Source organism: Manduca sexta, chromosome 19, assembly GCF_014839805.1.
Source record: "Manduca sexta isolate Smith_Timp_Sample1 chromosome 19, JHU_Msex_v1.0, whole genome shotgun sequence".
Classification (NCBI taxonomy): domain Eukaryota; kingdom Metazoa; phylum Arthropoda; class Insecta; order Lepidoptera; family Sphingidae; genus Manduca; species Manduca sexta.
Window position 1 is genome coordinate 7,249,238 of NC_051133.1, and position 18,423 is coordinate 7,267,660.

Genomic DNA, 18,423 nt, shown 5'->3' on the forward strand with positions numbered 1-18,423 from the left:
ATGTTAAGGGGCTTAACTACCTTCTCAAGAATGGTATCTTGATACACTTGTGCCGATGTTTTGATACCTTTTTCACAAAAATATGGCTCAGTCACTCCTTCATAGCTAACACCCCACCAAACCATCACTGAAGTCGGATAATGTCCACGTTGCACTCTGTCGACTAATTGGGAAGCTTCCTTAGAGCTTTGAGCATAAATACGGTCATTTTGTTTGTTAAAATGTTGCTCAATTGTAAAAATTTTCTCATCCGTAAACAAAATTTTTCTGTGACCTCCCTTTGCGTACCGCTTCAGTAGTTGTTTCGATTTTACCACCCTATTCTTCTTTAAATTATCAGTTAAGAAATGGCCAGTGCGTCTCTTATAGGCTGCAAGTCCTAAGTCATCTTTAAAAATACGCGACATGGTTCTAGGTGCTATCTTCATTTCCCGAGATAAAATCTTTTGCTTTCGGACAGGATTTCTTCGAATTCTTTCCCTTACTGCTTTGACCACCTTTTTCGTACGAACACTACGTGGACGGCCAGATCTTTTTCTGTCACAAACAGAGGAGGTCTCATTGTACCTATTAATAGCCCGGTACACAAACATTTTACTAATACCAAGTGTATGGAGAGTTTTAAAAATTGCATTTGGCTCCATACCTACTTTGTGTAATGCTATCACAGCGATTCGGTTCTCTTTATCACCCCACACCATTTTAATATCGCAAAATATTTTACAATGTATTGGCGCCAAAATGAGAAAACACAATGAACAATCGTATAAAAATGACAGATTCGAAATTCAAATGTAATATTTTTTTATAATTAAGTGTAACAGTATTTATGGCCAGACTAAGTATATAAAATAAAACAAGGTAAATTAAAGATCTAAGTTATAAATTATAAATTAATACAGTTATAAAGTTTAACATCATAATCATCTTCATACTTTTGAAACATAGGTTTTATTCTATTGCTGAAAATAGGCTTCTCTGAAGATTTCCATACTAACCTGCCAGAAACTGCCTGCGTATAGCTAGTTTTTGAACACACTGACTAGCCTTAGATATAAATCCTATATTTCAGCCCTGTAAAGATCAACTTTGACGGTCTATAAAGAAATTTCTCGCGACTATAGTAACGTAGAATGTGGACTGGATTGTAAGTTAAGGTGAAGTAAATATCTCTATCTCTATCTGCCTAACCCATCTAGTGATAAAGGTGTGAACTTATGTTATATTAAAATATATAGTGAGCATTATTATACAAAGGTTTTGAATATTACAAATATGTTTTTTCCTCGAAATCCGCCTACATAAGGACCGGAAGTACAGATCCCTAATACGGACATTGTAAATGATGTCCATCCGGATCCCTAACGGCTTCCACAGAATATTTATAAACAGGAGGCACATTTCGTAATGATTAGCCGAGATCTATATACAGCTAAACATCTTTTTCTAATAATTTATTTATACACCTGTCATTGCAGTATTTTGTTCCTAGTATTAAATATTGATTTTTGTAATTTTTTTTTAACTTATATTTTTTTACTGTTTAGAATATAGGGTATATCTATGGAGATACTTAGAGAATATTAAATAAATGCGTTTATTTTTTTTAATTATTTTATTGATTAAACATTCTCAATACATAAATTAGAACAGTCTTGATGGCTTAATTTATTAACCTCTATTTTTGGCTTCTTGGTAGACTTCGTGACCGGTGCCAGCTATTCCAATGGCGGTTAATCCATGTTTCTAAAAAAAATATCAGATTATGTCTATTATTCAGGTATTGATTGGTAAATAGAATTAACATAATAATAAAACCCAAGTTGTTGTATGTAACAGAGGAGATATTACAATTATCTTGTGTCATGGGTATTAATTAGGCTTGGAAAGATTTTCAATCTCAAAACACCCAGACCCGAAACGAATATTTGCAAATCACAGAAACTTGCGTCGTTGTGTCTCAGTGCGAGAACTGAATCCTCCACATCCCCTTTTTACTTTCGGCTCATCGCTACCTAACCTACAGTTATTAACTACATACAGTAGTTATAATAACTAAAAGTATGTTATTATTATTTTTTTTTTTATTTATTTAAGCAATCATATCATAAATATAACAAACTACTTACAATAACTTTTCCGCCTTTCCGAATGACTTTTCCGATGCCCTTAGGACTTGCTGAGGTTCCACCCATCATGAGGGCCAGCATGGCGAAAACAACAAACAAACTGAAGAGTTTCATATTGTAGTTGTGGTTAATTGGCGTCCCAACAAATACGTATGTTTGAATGGTAACTCGTAAGCTCCGACACTTAATTTATATGCCGGCAAACTTACGACATCTTATTTCGCAGGCGTAAGCCCTGGCTACGCATGGGTTTTTCACTTCGGTTGACTCATTTGCTTCTTCTTCCTAGTCTATGAGAAGACAATGCGTAATTTTTTTACTAACATTAGGAGAATACGCTTAGAAACATGTTTTTTCCAAAATATTAATTGTTGCGGTTAGCATTCATATTATGATGACAGATACAAATATATAAAACTATCAACAAAAAATATATGTTTCACAAGTATTTTTAGTAAATATAACATAAGTACCTACTCATTTAGAAATGTGATGCATTGGCGATTATGAAAAAATATTAGTTTCTTATTTATATCATGAAGAATTTAATGAATCTTATTGCTATCTATTTTTGAATACTAATCGTAATGAAAACGGGCTGCAAATCTGAGAGCAATTTTATATTAGTTATTATAGGTACTCAAGGAAATAAAATTATCGATAACATACCCCAAAACCATTATGACGACCCCTAAAGAATTTTTCCATATTGTGTCCCATATTTCAAATATTTGGTCCCAAATTAGCCCTTTTCGATTGGTTTCACGTTCGCCAGAATATCACCAATAATGCAATAAAAAATAGAAATATATTATATTCAACAGATGATGAAGATTTATCTTCAAAATAATGTTTACTTGCTCCAGTAAGTTATAATTTACAGAATTTATAAGATGTACTGCAGCAATACGGCTATGCTAATTTCCAATAAAAACACAAATACGAACATCATGCACTTATACAACTTAGTCTTATTTTTTTTCATAGTACTGTCAGCACTGCTTATAAGTCTTAAAATGAATACTTTGCCTTAAAATACAGACTTGTCCTAGTTTAAGACACAAGGCCAATTACTAATGATGATGTACATAATATGTTATGATGATACAATATTTAAAACAAACAAAATTTATATTATATCAGAGGATAAGTTATAAGTATAATGTAGATATCATAAAAAGATGAATGAAAATGAAGTAATAATAAACCAGGAATTATTCGGGAAAAGCCGCAAAAACAACTTTGAGTTCCGCTGACAATGACATTTTCCTCGTTTGTTGGCACAGCTAGGAATTTCATCTAACATAGCTATTATGCCCTTGGCTTGTATTTTATTTTTTTATTTATTTTTAAATCTGCATCCATTTATTATATGTGGCAAATAATATTATGTGGTCAAACAGTAAAAGGATTACTACATAAAATTTTATTGTACAATCATTGGCCTCCAATAAACAGAAACAATAACTCCACCAAACGCTTTGTAATTCAAAATACAGCATGGCGTTCCGCTGCGACTAGACATAGTGCTTCCTAAGATGTTTTTATTACAAAACGTGATTGGTGCTTTCTATGACATTGTTTAGGCGCTTTATCATCAGTATTTTTTTAAGGAATTCGTATTAAGTAAGAAATCAGTTTTTAAAACTTCTCTCTTGGCTAACATACATAAAATATATAATGAAATTTAATCGGAATAATCACACCTAATAGTTATATCCAGTTCCAAAGATAGATAATTGTATTCAATAGTGGATAACTGAATTAAATTATTGTTTTCTCAACCAGAACAAAAAGAATATTTAAAGAAGATAACATTTTTAAGTAGCTTTTTCGCGACTCCACCTCCGTGGAGAAGTTTTTTCTGGGATAAATGACCCGCTTTATATTTTCCGAGATACCTATCTCTATTGTACCTACAATGGGGCCTATTTTTTATGTTCATGATTCACCTCTAGCAATACATCGATGAATATGCTGTACCACAGACAGCAAGTCAGCCAGATTTGTAGATAAATACTTACATAATTAAACCCAATTTTATTACTCTCAACCTAAAAGAATCGACACAGCTATAAAAAAGGGAGAAAGCCATTGTAAGTACATACATTATTTCTTGATCAAGTAAATACCAAATTTAGGATAAGTAGTACTTTTTCACAAAAAAAGACTGACTAAGTTTAAGCGACGATAGCCTAGTTGGGTATGGAACGGTCTGCCGAGACGAATGTCCGCAGGTTCAAATCCCAAGGGCCCACACCTCTGACTTTTCTAAAAAATCATGTGTGTATTCTTTGTGAATTTATCGTTAGCTTTAACGGTGAAGGAAAACATCGTTAGGAAACCTGCACATCTGAGAAGTTCTCTATAGGAATTTCGAAGGTGTGTGAAGTCTACCAATCCGCACTAGGCCAGCGTGGTGGACTAAGGCCTAATCCCTCTCAGTAGTAGAGGAGGCCCGTGTTCGGCAGTGGGCAAGTATATAATACAGGGCTGATATTATTATTAAGTTTTCTTTTGGTTTAAAACAAAACTCAGCTGGTGTAAACAATGCACAGAGCCGTTTATCTCGTATATATATATTACGCAACTTTCATAGAGAAAATAAAACTCAGAACAAGCGAGAGATGGCGCCCCTCTGAAATAAAGCTTTAATCCTAAACCGACCCTGCGCTATTTATAACCTACGTTGTATTCCTAAGAATACTCTCGGTTACATTTATTGATCTAATAGTCATAAGACAGGCTCCGGACAAGTATAGTCCATCTAAATTATGGGTAAAACAATGGTATATACATTACCTATATGATAATACTACTTTAATAATCCATAATATTACTTTTAGATACTCACAAAAATTAGATGAATATCAAAAAAAAATAGAAACCGGTTATAGCTAAGCTTTGATTATAGCGACTATCGGTTATAGCCTCCAGATTCGGTGATCCCTTCGATGTCGCTATAAGCGGTTTTCATTGCATATAAATATATACTGATTATGTAGTAGAGCTATGCGATAGGCTATGTTTGCGCAACACAAATGAACCGACTCAACCCCCGTAATACAACTGTCTCGTGGAAAAACCACGTGAAGTAATATTCCTAAATTTCCATTCAGAAACTCATTCCTCTTGAATTATATGGGTGTTCAAGGTAATTTTTGTAACTAATTATATTCATATATTTATAATTTTTTAAAAAGCCGTCCTTGCAGTCATCGATGATACAGGCGCTGCACACGAAGTCTAAGAACACGATCGAGACCGCGTTTGATTAGTTTTTTTAATAATTTTACACTACATATTATAAATTTGTGTATTAATTTGGTAATTTTATAACGTACAAATGACAATAATATTTTTTTTACATAGGTATGTAAATAAACAGCTGGAAAATCTTTTGTTGGCGTAAAAAAATACTTCTGTACTTATGTTTTTAACAAAGTTACTTAGATCCAAAGTCACTAGAATTGAGTCAATACAAAAATACTTAAGTTACTTTACAAATACTACCTAAACTTAGTGTTTTCAAGTGTAAATAGACAAAACAAAACAAATTTATGACGCCCACACTTCATAAAGTGACCTCTTCTTTCTCCTCTTCTAAAAATAAATTATAATAAGTAAGTATTACCTATTGATAATACCTAATTATTATAATTGCTATTTTTCATTAACTACTATATAAATTCACTAAATAAGTAGCTATATCCTGTTCATTTTACTAAAGTTAATAAGGTTTAGATCACTGTTTTAAAAAAATATTAAGACATAGTATATATAGTATATTATGTTCCATATTCAGTTTATTTGTTTACTAAAACCATCTAGGCTAACGTAAGTATAATATCACCAGCTTACGCGGTGTAGTTGTGGGTTGCGTAATTTTCGTAAGACTATGAATAATCTATTTATGTAGTCATATTTATGTAAGTATATCAGTATATCTATAGCCTTAAGAGTAAGTAAACGCATATCACTTTTGTATATAATACGTGTTTGGGAATATACTTCTTTCTACTCGTTATTTAAATACCTAGTTAACGAAACATAATATTATCATTAATGTTTCGTAAAAAAAGTTAAAAGTCAACACATAGAATCTAATTACCTACATTATACGTATATATATCATCATTTAAATATAATATTATTATTATCATATTATGGATCAAATTAAGATAGAAAATAAATTAAAAATAGGTGCTTATGTGTTCAAAATATTTAACAGAAAGCCGAACAAAATAAAAACATCATTGAGCATTTATTTCGTTTATTGTTTTCAAATACCTTTTACAAACACTGAATCAATGGATTGATTTTTAATTTAGCCCAGGTTAAAATAAACACAGATAAAACAACCCAAGACTTTCGTGTAAAGCCCTAATATACCCTGTTTAAAATATATACCTAGGTATTAAGTACCCAGCTACTTAATAAACTTTAATATACACAACCATTACCTAGTTACATAGGTGGTCGAATGGAATCTACCAAATCTTCTAAATATAAACAATTTCCATACATGTAATTGTTACATGGTTGTCCGTTTTTATGGTATCCTATCAGTTTCATATTGTCATTAATACCTCTTTTATGTTTGCAAGGCGTAATCGCACCACTAGAACATTGACTAACAAAGTCATTGAAAGTTATATTTGAAAGTCTTCGTTGCGATGAATTACTTGTCAATGTAGTTTTCTCGTTACTTCGTACGTATTTAGACATACACTTATCGCAATGCAGATGTAGATTTGTTTCAGATTCTTCATCTTTTACTGTCTGCCTCTGTCTTCCAGCCAGGAAATTCATTGTAAATAAGCAATTGGAACAAAATCCATCTTTACCAAAGATATTTTCCGGAAGCAAGCAAGGAGATATTTGAGTATATTGATCCAAACATGCGATATCAAGTATTTTTACCTGGACTTCTTTTTCACACTTCAACGGTTTGTGGTATTTTTGAAAAAATCGATTTCTTTCACAAACTGTACATTGGCATGTTATGTTTGCTAATTGATGTTTCAATAAACGTAGTTCTATTGGCTCCCAATTCATGTTAGGACTTGGAATGCTTGTTTGAATCATTTTCTATTGGACGTTGCAACTTGTATGAATATGCGTCGTAAAATAGGTACCTATTGAATAGGCGCCGTACAGTTTCATTTATCAATGCACCGATTCATGTTTGGTAGGTATGATGAATTTTACTGTATTATTTCATATTAATATAGATTCAGAGCTCCAGTAACATTTATAAATAATGGTCCATTGTTATTATATATGTCGGGTAAGTTTTAAAATCAAACTGACGACGTAGATTTATGACAAACAGATTATAACAATACGTTCTCAGAACAATGAAACTCTTTTATTATTCTAGAAAAAAATAATCTGGTAAGTAGGTGAAAAATTATATAATTTATATCTATAGGTACAGGTGAGAACTGAGAAGATATTGAGAGAAAGAGCGATCAAACGTTGGCAGCCATAATATAAAACAAGGAGAAGAAAGGGCGACCGCGCTTTTGGCTCTTACCACATTGGTGAATTCACAACGAAGCTGAGGCGCCGCGAACTCGTCGCGTAATAGCAGCGACTACACTTCGGGTGCGCAGTGTGCTGCGCGTACTCTGCGAATTAGCTACGTCTCCGCTCAGCAGAGAAACCGCCAGTGTGATAGGACTCTTACCACAACTTTAACCTTCAATTGGTAGATACGTCGAAACACCCGCCCACCACCAACTCTACCATATTTCGCTTCTGTATTTCGATGGACAGGACAACCACCTAGGATCTCGTACAAGGGCTCAAAGAATAAAAATACTCCTGCGGCATCGGGGTAATAAGCCTCGCATGGGACAAGGCTTACAGCAACACTGCAAGAGTAGGTACTGCAGTCCAACCCTACTGTGACTGTAGCTTTATCAATACGTAATAATTAATTAAATTACTGATAGAATTTCTAAATAAACGCTCGTTATGTACGTACGCTATCACGCGACGTTCTCTTTATCCGTTTCTATCACTGGATCTTACGTAGTATAACCTTAGATACATACCTATGATGCATACTGATAAATACTCCATGATAGGTACTATAATAATCAAAGAGAATTATAATTCTCTTTATCTAAAAATTTATTGCAATTTTTTTTATTTTGTAATGGACATAAAAATGCACAAATAATTGGAAATACAATTTGATTAATCAATAAACAAGTATTATGTCTAAGTACCATGCAGATTGTACCAAGCCAACTACACATCACGAGGTAAATAAATCAAAATGTAACCAACCCAAACTAACATCCAAGGTAGGTAAATTACGCGGCCAGTAAAAATTATTTCAATAATTAGACCAGTACATTTGTATGGATTGGTAAATTTATTCAAATATTATTTTTTAAACGTTTTAGCCTTTCTGCGACTGCAGTTACTGCATGTGTAAAGATTGCCCTGATATTTTAAAAATGTTTTCTATCAATGTAACTGAGAATTCGTGTGATTTCGGTCCAAAGGTTGGTAAAGATAAAATTAATAATGAAACAGAAAAGTCCGAAGAAACGGTACAAGAAATTGCCAATTTATTAGAAAACTTGGACCAAGACCGAGCCTGTGGGTGCGAAGTTGTTGCACGAGCGGTGGGATCAGACATCCATAGAAATCTAGGCTTGTCAGAATTAAGGGCCGCGACCCATTCTGAGAACACTACCACCAAGGAACCAAAATAAATTACGCACGAAGAGTAAAAAAGTTCTGCTGTTTTTATTTATTATATTTCAAAGATTTACAATTAAACAAAGACGTAATATCTGTGTTGCAAACGAAATTAAAATTATTTATTATCCACACCAGCGAATTATTGATCCGTTTTATAAAATAAAATTCATTATAGCAAATTTAAAACTATAGTTTCCACACTTATTTACTCCATATTCTGATCATATATTTATCGCACAAAAAAAATTATACACATATTTCATTTGGCCACAACCAGTGCTAAATTACTCTATTTCATCCATGAGTCCATTACTGTTAATGATCTGTTCACCCCGGCACTTTCTAAATCTTTCAAGTAGGTAGTTCCAGTATTTGGTTCTAATTTTGTCATACTTACTAGCTAATGCTTCACAAAGCTCTATAGCTCTCTCAGGGTTGTATAAACAATTAGTTTCATCTTTTTTAATGGCTTCATCGCACATATCAATGATAAAGGCTAGTAAGTATGGGGATCGGCACTTATTTTTATAGAGGTCTTCACAAAATGAGCTCACCACAGCATTGCCACATAGCCCTCTTTTATCGTGCAACAATATACCTCTTAAATAATTCCATGCACTTTCGTTATTTTTGACGAATTTTATCTTTTCCAAAGTATAACATATTTCTTTCTGAACATTTAAGTCTGACCAGCCCAGATGATTATTTAGAACAAAGTAGCGCTGATTCCACGCCGAGTTATTACGTACGTCCTCGGTGATGAGGATATCCACGAATTCCATTTCTTGGCTATAAAGTCTAAAATTAAAAATTATATTATAATTAATTACGTTATAACGAAAATACTATCAAGGCTGCCAATTTTATCGCTATATCGGGGGAACTGATAATTTAAACATATTATGTTAATCATACAAAATTTTTGTCTACAATCTCACCGTGAAATGTGACACAATTATTTGAATTCTAAACTTCTGCACATGTATCGGGTAGAATGGATTATAATTAAATAGAATCATCTACAGATTGAATGCGCAAAATAGACACTTACCCAAAAGTTTTTATCACCCATTGCCTGTGTTGCCAGGCATGATAATTTTTAGGGTCCTGTTCAAGTGCATCTTTCGTAAGTTCCAGTTCTAAAGACGCATCTTGGAGCCATTCCACCAAGACTCTACGATGGTGCCATACCTAGAATATACATTCGAATAAAGATTCATTATTTCTGAAGGACATCTCATTACTGTAACCATAGCCATGATGCCTTACTACAATTGTTAATGATAATGCTATATCTTAGAATAACATATCCAAGCAATAAACTTATCAATAGGAAATATCATTCCAATACAGTTTTTCTGGTTATGTAAGTGTTAACATAGAAAGGCATCTTAGCTATGGCTCCCGGGCATTACAAGTTTCCCATATTATAAAAGCATGCAGTTGATTGCTATACAAAGACATGTAATTCTATATTCTGTGGGATCTGTTATTTGGTGTGTGGTTGTGACTTGTGGGGTTCATCAGTTAATGATTAACTTTAAAAGTAAAAAAATATATAAATACACAATCACAAACATCTATACTTTGACCCTATTTATTCAGACAAAATACTTATATTTAGAGGAAAAGCCTAAAAATATTATTATAATTTCAACATACCTGATAGTTTTTCGGTGATTGTTTTATAACTGATTCAACATAAGCAAATTCTGATTGCAAGTTTGTGTTCAACGTTTTGAGAATGTCCCTTCTGAAAAAGTTGGTGTGACAATTATTAACTAAGAAATTTAACATCAATATGTGAATATGGTTAATTTTGATAAACCCTTCCTATAAAATACAAACAGAACAATAATCTTTAAATGATATTTGAGAGCATTTTGAAGTAATCAAATATATATTTATAGTTTACTAGCTTTTACTCGCGGCTTCGCCTGTGTGAAGGATATTTCCGGGATAAAAGTCCACTGTATGATAAAAGTCTTGCTACGTATTTTCCCAGTATTGATAGGTTTAAACTAATTTTATCTCCATGGGGGTTGAATTTATCAAAATCCTATTTAAGCGAATTTCTTCATCAGTCAGTCAGTCACCTTTGAGTTATATATATTTAGATATCCACCTACATAGCGATCACCATACACAAGGTCTTAAAACCAGCCACAGCGGCCCATGTAAGTGAGTTGCATTCCGGGATCAGCCTATGTATATCTGGTTCCTACAGCCCAACATAGTTGTGTCAACTGTCGAGGGGTAATCATCTCTTGTCAGTCAACATTCTATTGTTCCCACTCCACTTACCATCAGGTGCGGAGGGGTCTTTTTAATGTGCCCATAGAAAAAAAACAATTGCATACATATAATTTTACTGTATATTATACCTGTATTGCCATACTGTGTAGTTAGCTGGGTTTAGTTCAACAGCATCTTTTGTCAAGTGTAATGCTCGTTTTGACTTCTCATTCCGTTGGAGTACAGAACGGAAATAGCCATAAACATCCTCAACTGAAATGTTAACCATTTACATTATACTAACAATTTATAATAAATAAATTGTACCCTCTACCATAAAAAATAAGGCCTAACACAAGTCAAAATATTATAAAAGTTTTGCACTTTGATAGTATTTTTTAATTTTGTATATTCTTTATACTTTGCATACATCACAAAACACTATTTACACAATCAGCACAAAAATATGACATGTACTTACTTAACATAATCTCAATAAAATTGATTATTTTATCTGTTTAATACCATATCTAAACATTGATGAAATATGCCTCAAAGCATGACCCAACCAGCAATTATAATGTAGATACATTCAATTTGCAAGAAACTAGTATTGAGTCAACTATACATACATACAGGTTATTTCATTGTAACTACTTTACCTTAGAAAATAAGCTCAATTATTGCCAATTTATCAACTAATTACCTAAATATTAATCTATTCTGAGTTAACACAAGGTATGACTGGTCTAATGTTTATTCATATCTTATGATACAACAATAATTCTTACTACCATATGGTCTTAAATGGTTTGAATAAATGTGATGATAATATGGATATATGTAATTTGCATTATCCAATAGTCATGTATTCAAAACAACCATGTCAATGATAAAATTAACATTATAAACCAATAGTCAAAAAGGCACAAAATAATTTATTACAATGAGTATCAACCTTCAAAATTCACCTCTAAGTTCCTAAGGTCATAATAACATACTACAAAACCTAACCAAAATTTATAAGGTAAATTCTTTCGTCAAATACTTAGTAATATATTTGGAAAATTTTAAGTCAACACATCTAAGTTTTGATGCGGAAAACATTTAAGTAACTTACATTTTTCCGAGTGAGCAATAACCACGACAGGGTTAGGTCCATCATTTTCTGGAATAGGGGTCACGTCGTTCCATTCCGGCCTTTCTTTATACGGTACCCAGTTAGGATCGTGGTCACTACAGTCAGACATCGTCACTGGGCTAATTTCATTAAAATACTGAAATTATTTTGAGCACTTGTCGCAGTCACAACGCCCTTATCATTTAATGCGTGACAGACGTGAGTAAACAGCCGTGTCTCCTATCTCGTATCTAAATATTATGGAGTTATCAAAAGCATATCTCTATTTAAACTATGGTAATTTTAATTAGCTATAACTGAAAGCTATTTACCAAAGATTTTGTTGCAGATTATGCTATTTAGTGAAATAAAAACATTGTTTGTACAAAATTGACAAGAGTGATTAATGTCACTGTGGCTTTTGCAATGTGTCATATTAATATGACGTAATTGTCGTGTTCCAACTCTTCCTGGTGGTTTAATTTAACATTATAGCCAAGCTTATAATATATTTGAAAAAAAAAGCTATTGGTGTTACCTCTCACATATTATGCTGAATTATTCTGGAGGTAAATAGACTAAATAAATGACTTTGAATTTATCCGATTGATCTGAATATGCATTCCATTTCATTCAGTTTACATTCAAAACGCTAATCAAAATCAGTACTTAAATGTTTCACTTAAAAAAATATAAACGTTCTATTATTATTTCACAATATACTTTCCTATTGTTGTATTAATGTAAAACAAAAAATATTTTATTGTTTTTATTTATGAATATCTAGCTTTCTTTAAAAAGCTTCGGATTAGTAATTAGCAACACTTCTTAATTTAGGAGAGAGCTGAGACAAATAGGTATACCTAATAAGTCTAGGCTAAGCGACTTGTAACCAAATAGTAATAAAGTAGATGAAGATTTGGTTGTGGTGTCCTATCTATACCTAACTTATAGTGACAGGTTTTTATTCAAACGCTATTAAATGGGAATAAATTATAAATAAATGTCATGTTTAATATAATATTTATTTAATATACGTATGTACTTAAATGTAGGCAAATAAATTATGTTAACAACTAAGAGGCAACAAATAGAGAGGAAACTTAGAATGCATTTATAATACAATAAATTATTTTAATATAGAAGTCCTAGCTGTTTACCAGCTGTAAGCAAGGCCAAGTCCATTAGTGTAGGTCATATGAGAAACAGTCGTTGCAGGAGAATAGGCCACACCTAAGAGTCCAGCGGTCGCCACCTAAGTTTAAAATAAAATGTTAAGGGTTAAAACTAATAATGTTAGAATATTGCTCTTATTATTAACTATAAAATAATGATTCCATTAACTTTTTTAAAGTAAAAATAAACATGTTCTAAATGACACTTTTTCAAGCACACACCTCAAGTTAGGTAAAAAATATTAAGAACTAGCTTTTGCTCGCGGCTCCGCCCGCGTTATAAAGTTTTTCAGGCTAAAGTTTTCCGTTATAAAAATAGTAGTTTCCCGGGAGCCTATGTTCTTCCCAGGGTCTCAAACTGTCTCCATACCAAACTTCATCTTAATACGTTAGGTAGTTTTTGAGTTTAACACGTTAAGGCAGACAGATGCAGCGGGGGACTTTGTTATATTATTTAGAACTTTTTAAGTGAAACAATCCCGTCATACATCATTGTTGCATAACTTTAACCGTTTACGCAGCGCAGGCAACGGAAGCTCTCAAAACTCATAATTTTCCCCGTTTTTGCAACATGTTTCATTACTGCTCCGCTCCTATTGGTTATAGCATGATGCTATATAGCCTATAGCACTCCAGGAACAAAGGGCTATCCAACACAAAAATATTTTTTCAGTTCAAACCGGTAGTTCCTGAGATTAGCCATTACTGCTCCGCTCCTATTGGTCATAGCGTGATGATATATAACTTTGAGCACTCCACAAACAAAGGACTATTCAACACAAAAATATTTTTTCAGTTCGAATCGGTAGTTCCTGAGATTAGCCATTACTGCTCCGCTCCTATTGAATATAGCGTGATGATATATAGCCTATAGCTCTCCACGAACAAAGGGCTATCCAACGCAAAAAGAATTTTTCAGTTTGGACCGGTAGTTCCTGAGATTAACCATTACTGCCCCGCTCCTATTGGGTATAGCGTGATGATATATAGCCTATAGCACTCCACGAATAAAGGGCTATCCAACGCAAAAAGAATTTTTCGGTAGTTCCTGAGATTAGCCATTACTGCCCCGCTCCTATTGGGTATAGCGTGATGATATATAGCCTATAGCACTCCACGAACAAAGGGCTATCCAACGCAAAAAGAATTTTTCAGTTTGGACCGGTAGTTCCTGAGATTAGCGCGTTCAAACAAACAAACAAACAAACAAACTCTTCAGCTTTATATAATAGTATAGATTAACAACTGAAGTTAGCTAAAATTGAGTTTCTCGAAGCCGACCACTATTTATGTACTATGTATTTTGAGACTATGCAATTTTGTCGCGTTCGCGATTCACTTTCACTTTTGTTGAGTTTCAGAACGCGATATTAGATCCTCCAACGCGCACGCGAATTTGAACTTTATGCAGCGGTAATAAATTACAAATTGACTCTCCATTTTAATTAGAAAACGTTTGTATGGGAAATAGAAAAATGCTGTTTTGAGGATTTTCCCGGCAATTATTCGAATTTTTCTCACCTTTTAAACCTTCCCTAGACCTCCACGAATAATTCAAGACCAAGATAAGATAAATCCGTTCAGCCGTTCTCGAGTTTTAGCGAGACTAACGAACAGCAATTGATTTTTATATATATAGATAGAGGCAAGGAGTATCATCCTACATGGGGGACAAGATGAGAAAATCCACCACCACAATAGTACTATCATAGTAAGAGGGTGTAGCTAATATACGAAGGTTAATGTACAAACAATTTTTTTCTTCATACTTAAGTTGATGTATCTGCAATTTATTATAGAAACATAACTACAAAAAATCGGAAGAAAAAACACGAGAAAATACTCTTGCCTCTACCCTCCATAGTAAAAAAGATACCTATTTAGGTATTTGTAGTCATTTTCATATTTTTTTAATTTAGTCTTTATATTAAGACTTATCCATTGGCGTCATTTTAAATATTTAAGTAAGTATAATATTCACCTTAGCGACAGGAGCAATGGGTGCAGCTAAACCAACATGAGACACTAGGGGTGAAGCTAGACCGGCGTATGCGGGTGCCACAGCCAGGCCAGGGTTGCTCACACGCACGTCGGCTTTACGAACACTTGAAAATGGAGTGTCTACCGATTTCGTATACGTTGATATCTGAAAATTAAGTATATAAGTATACACTTTATATACATACTTAGGTAGTAAATACCAACTTAATCTAATTGGTGGATATTGTGGGTATGAAGAACTTTAAAGATCTGTAAGTGCAATACTTAATAATAATTATCTGTTATTTAAACAATTAAGTAATCGAACGTTTTGCAGTTTTAAATTATAACAGAAAGCAGTGGTAGTCGTGTTTATCATCAGCCTAGGTAAAAAAAAAAAACGGAAAAATCGGTATAGGCAGTAGCGGCCTTAGGGGGAAGAGAAGGGCCTCGCGCTTATACAAAGTGCCTCGCGTGGTACTTTTACCAGTTCTCAATTTGTAAATAAGCCGTATAGGCAGCGGCCTATTGGCGGAAGCCTCTTAGGAGCGGCAGATTTCAGAGGGCGCTCACTCGCTTTAATTAATCATTCGTTTATTTAACTTTAGTGCCTTTCATAATACAAACAAATGGAAATTTACTAAATATTTTAGAAACTTTCATACATACATACATAAATCTACCTACGCGGGGCGGCGGAAATAAAATGGCCTACACTCATAAAAAATATACTTAAATCTGGCACTGACTTTTACTGAGGATTTTTTTGCTCCCTCCCGGGGTCCGGCGCCAGGTAAAACTACTAATAATTGTTTATTATATAAATACAGATTTTTCCTGTTAGCAAGGGCTCCATTTGATTTATTTGCCACAGGCCTTTTATGGCGTAGCTATCGTAGCTATGCCTTGGGTCACAGAAACATAAACATCACCTAAAGATACTCGGTGTGTTCGCTATGTACTTATTATTTTATCGGACATAAAATTATGTCCCGTGACTTGATCTACTTTCTAAGGAGAATTATTAGAAAAAGGATAGTTCATTACCTGTCCTAGATTGAATGGTGATCTATAAGTATTAGAATGTTGTGAAGCGAGGGCGGGCTGAGCGGGATAAGAGCTGTAGGGATTCCAAGCCCCATAACTGTAAGGTGAGCCGTACACTGGAGAAATCAGCGCCCCGCCATGAACAGCCGCCACAGCACAACACAGTAAAAGGAGCTGAAAACAATAAAAACGCGAGTATAATAAATGTAATGTAATAATGGTCTAATAAAATGAAATATTTTGGCCACATGTTTAGGTAAGTACCTAATAAATAAAAAGGTAATGATAAAACCGTACTCTTTGAAAATGTTTTAGTATCGATAGTACTTAAGATCCAATAAATTAACCCAAAATGTCTACTAGGTAAATATAATAATATTATCCTCGTTATTGATTCAGACCAGACTATCTATTCCACAAAGGTAAGCAGTAATCCCTCGGTTATAACTACGTTTATAAAATGTATCTCTTGCACACAATATGAAATTTTCAACTCATATTGATTACAGTCATAATTACATTAATCTATATCTACTTACTTTTAAAATCATTTTGCGTATAACACTTTGACTTCTAAGGTGCTATGTGTTGTCACAAGAAAATCGCCCTGGCTTTTATACTAAGTTGAATATGTCAATGTGTGTGATAAAGCGATTGTAACATATGAGAGCAATCATTGCATACCGGCCCTTAATCCTAGAGCGTGCGTAGAGCTTTGAAAAACTACTTGCGGGGTCACACACGCACTTAAGAGCTTTGCACAACTATTTAATAAGATACTTACTTACCTACTTTGAATAAAAAACTTATTATACTTACACGTTACCGTAAATCAGTCTGAATAAAACAGAATTTTCCATGATCTAAGTATAATGTAATAACTATAATTTTTCTGCAATAGACTTAGGTCGGGTCAATCAATTTAAAAGTAGGCACATTGTTTTCTATCATCTACTTACTATTTTAATTCTATCATTATTGTACATACCTTGAAGAACGTTTTAACGTTATATTTTAAATAAATTTATTTTTCTTTAATTGTTTCATCAATAATTGTATTTTCATCATCATCTCAGCCTCAAGAAGTCCACTGCTGAACATAGGCCTCCCCCAAGGATCTCCACGTCGACCTGTTGGAAGCGGCCTGCATCCAGCGACTTCCTGCGACCCTAGCCAGGTCATCCGTCCACCTTGTAGGCGGACGTCCGACATTCCTCTTGCCTGTACATACGTGGCCTCCACTCTAGAAACCTTTCGACCCCAACGGCCATCGGTTCTTCGAGCTATATGCCCGGCCCACTGCCACTTCAACTTGCTAATCCTATGGGCTATGTCGGTAACCTTTGTTCTCCTACGGATCTCCTCATTTCTGATTCGATCTCGTAGGGAAATACCGAGCATAGCCCTCTACATAGCTCGTTGAGTGACCTTGAGCCTCCTAATGAGGCCCATAGTGAGAGGCCACGTCTCGGTGCCGTATGTTATCACTGGTAACACACAACTATCGAAGACTTTTGATTTAAGGCACTGAGGTATTTTGGACGAGTAGACGTTGCGAAGTTTCCCGAATGCTGCCCAACCGAGTTGGATTCGACGATTGTAATTGTATTTTACTTCATCAGTTTTTTGTGATAGACGTTTAAGTGCCTTGGAAAAAATACGTAATCTTGACCTGTCATTTCGGTAAAAGTACGCGGAGATGAGGTTATTAGTTCACATAGTCGGGGTAAACGTTCAAACGCAAGGAAAAATTATGAATTATATTTTTAATGTAATTTACTAACTCTTGGTGAAAATATTTAAAAATTAACATGAAATGGACCAGCATTTCAGTCACAAATAAAATTATTAACCAGGTTACAAAATAAAACTTATAAACGAAATTTTAATTACCTTTGTTAGAATAAAATTATCAGTGGGGAAGGACCCTCATAACTCAATTCCTGCCTGCTTCCCTTTATGTAGAGTTTAATAATTATAAGAACGATTTACAGACCGCAATTATGCATATTAG

At 33.7% G+C, this 18,423-nt stretch overlaps 3 protein-coding genes and 1 long non-coding RNA gene across 4 annotated transcripts; 1 reads left to right on the forward strand and 3 right to left on the reverse strand.

Moving 5' to 3' along the window:
- Positions 1-1,600: 1,600 nt before the first annotated feature.
- Positions 1,601-2,318, reverse strand: LOC115444027. Its single transcript, XR_003938701.2, has 2 exons — positions 2,130-2,318; positions 1,601-1,746 (listed from the first exon to the last, which is right to left on the reverse strand). It is a non-coding gene; the product is annotated as an uncharacterized LOC115444027 (long non-coding RNA).
- Positions 2,319-8,160: 5,842 nt separating this feature from the next.
- LOC119189782 lies at positions 8,161-9,120 on the forward strand. Its single transcript, XM_037440367.1, has 2 exons — positions 8,161-8,446; positions 8,549-9,120. The coding sequence occupies exons 1-2, from the start codon at positions 8,357-8,359 to the stop codon at positions 8,861-8,863; spliced, it is 405 nt and encodes a 134-aa protein (XP_037296264.1). The 5' UTR covers positions 8,161-8,356; the 3' UTR covers positions 8,864-9,120.
- Positions 8,881-12,611, reverse strand: LOC115444022 (protein farnesyltransferase/geranylgeranyltransferase type-1 subunit alpha). Its single transcript, XM_030169630.2, has 5 exons — positions 12,208-12,611; positions 11,237-11,360; positions 10,515-10,605; positions 9,904-10,043; positions 8,881-9,650 (listed from the first exon to the last, which is right to left on the reverse strand). The coding sequence occupies exons 1-5, from the start codon at positions 12,335-12,337 to the stop codon at positions 9,137-9,139; spliced, it is 999 nt and encodes a 332-aa protein (XP_030025490.1). The 5' UTR covers positions 12,338-12,611; the 3' UTR covers positions 8,881-9,136.
- Positions 12,612-13,213: 602 nt separating this feature from the next.
- LOC115444023 (pupal cuticle protein C1B) lies at positions 13,214-17,029 on the reverse strand. Its single transcript, XM_030169632.2, has 4 exons — positions 16,949-17,029; positions 16,410-16,583; positions 15,364-15,528; positions 13,214-13,462 (listed from the first exon to the last, which is right to left on the reverse strand). Exons 1-4 carry the CDS (start codon positions 16,958-16,960, stop codon positions 13,364-13,366), a joined length of 450 nt encoding a protein of 149 aa, XP_030025492.1. The 5' UTR covers positions 16,961-17,029; the 3' UTR covers positions 13,214-13,363.
- Positions 17,030-18,423: the final 1,394 nt, after the last annotated feature.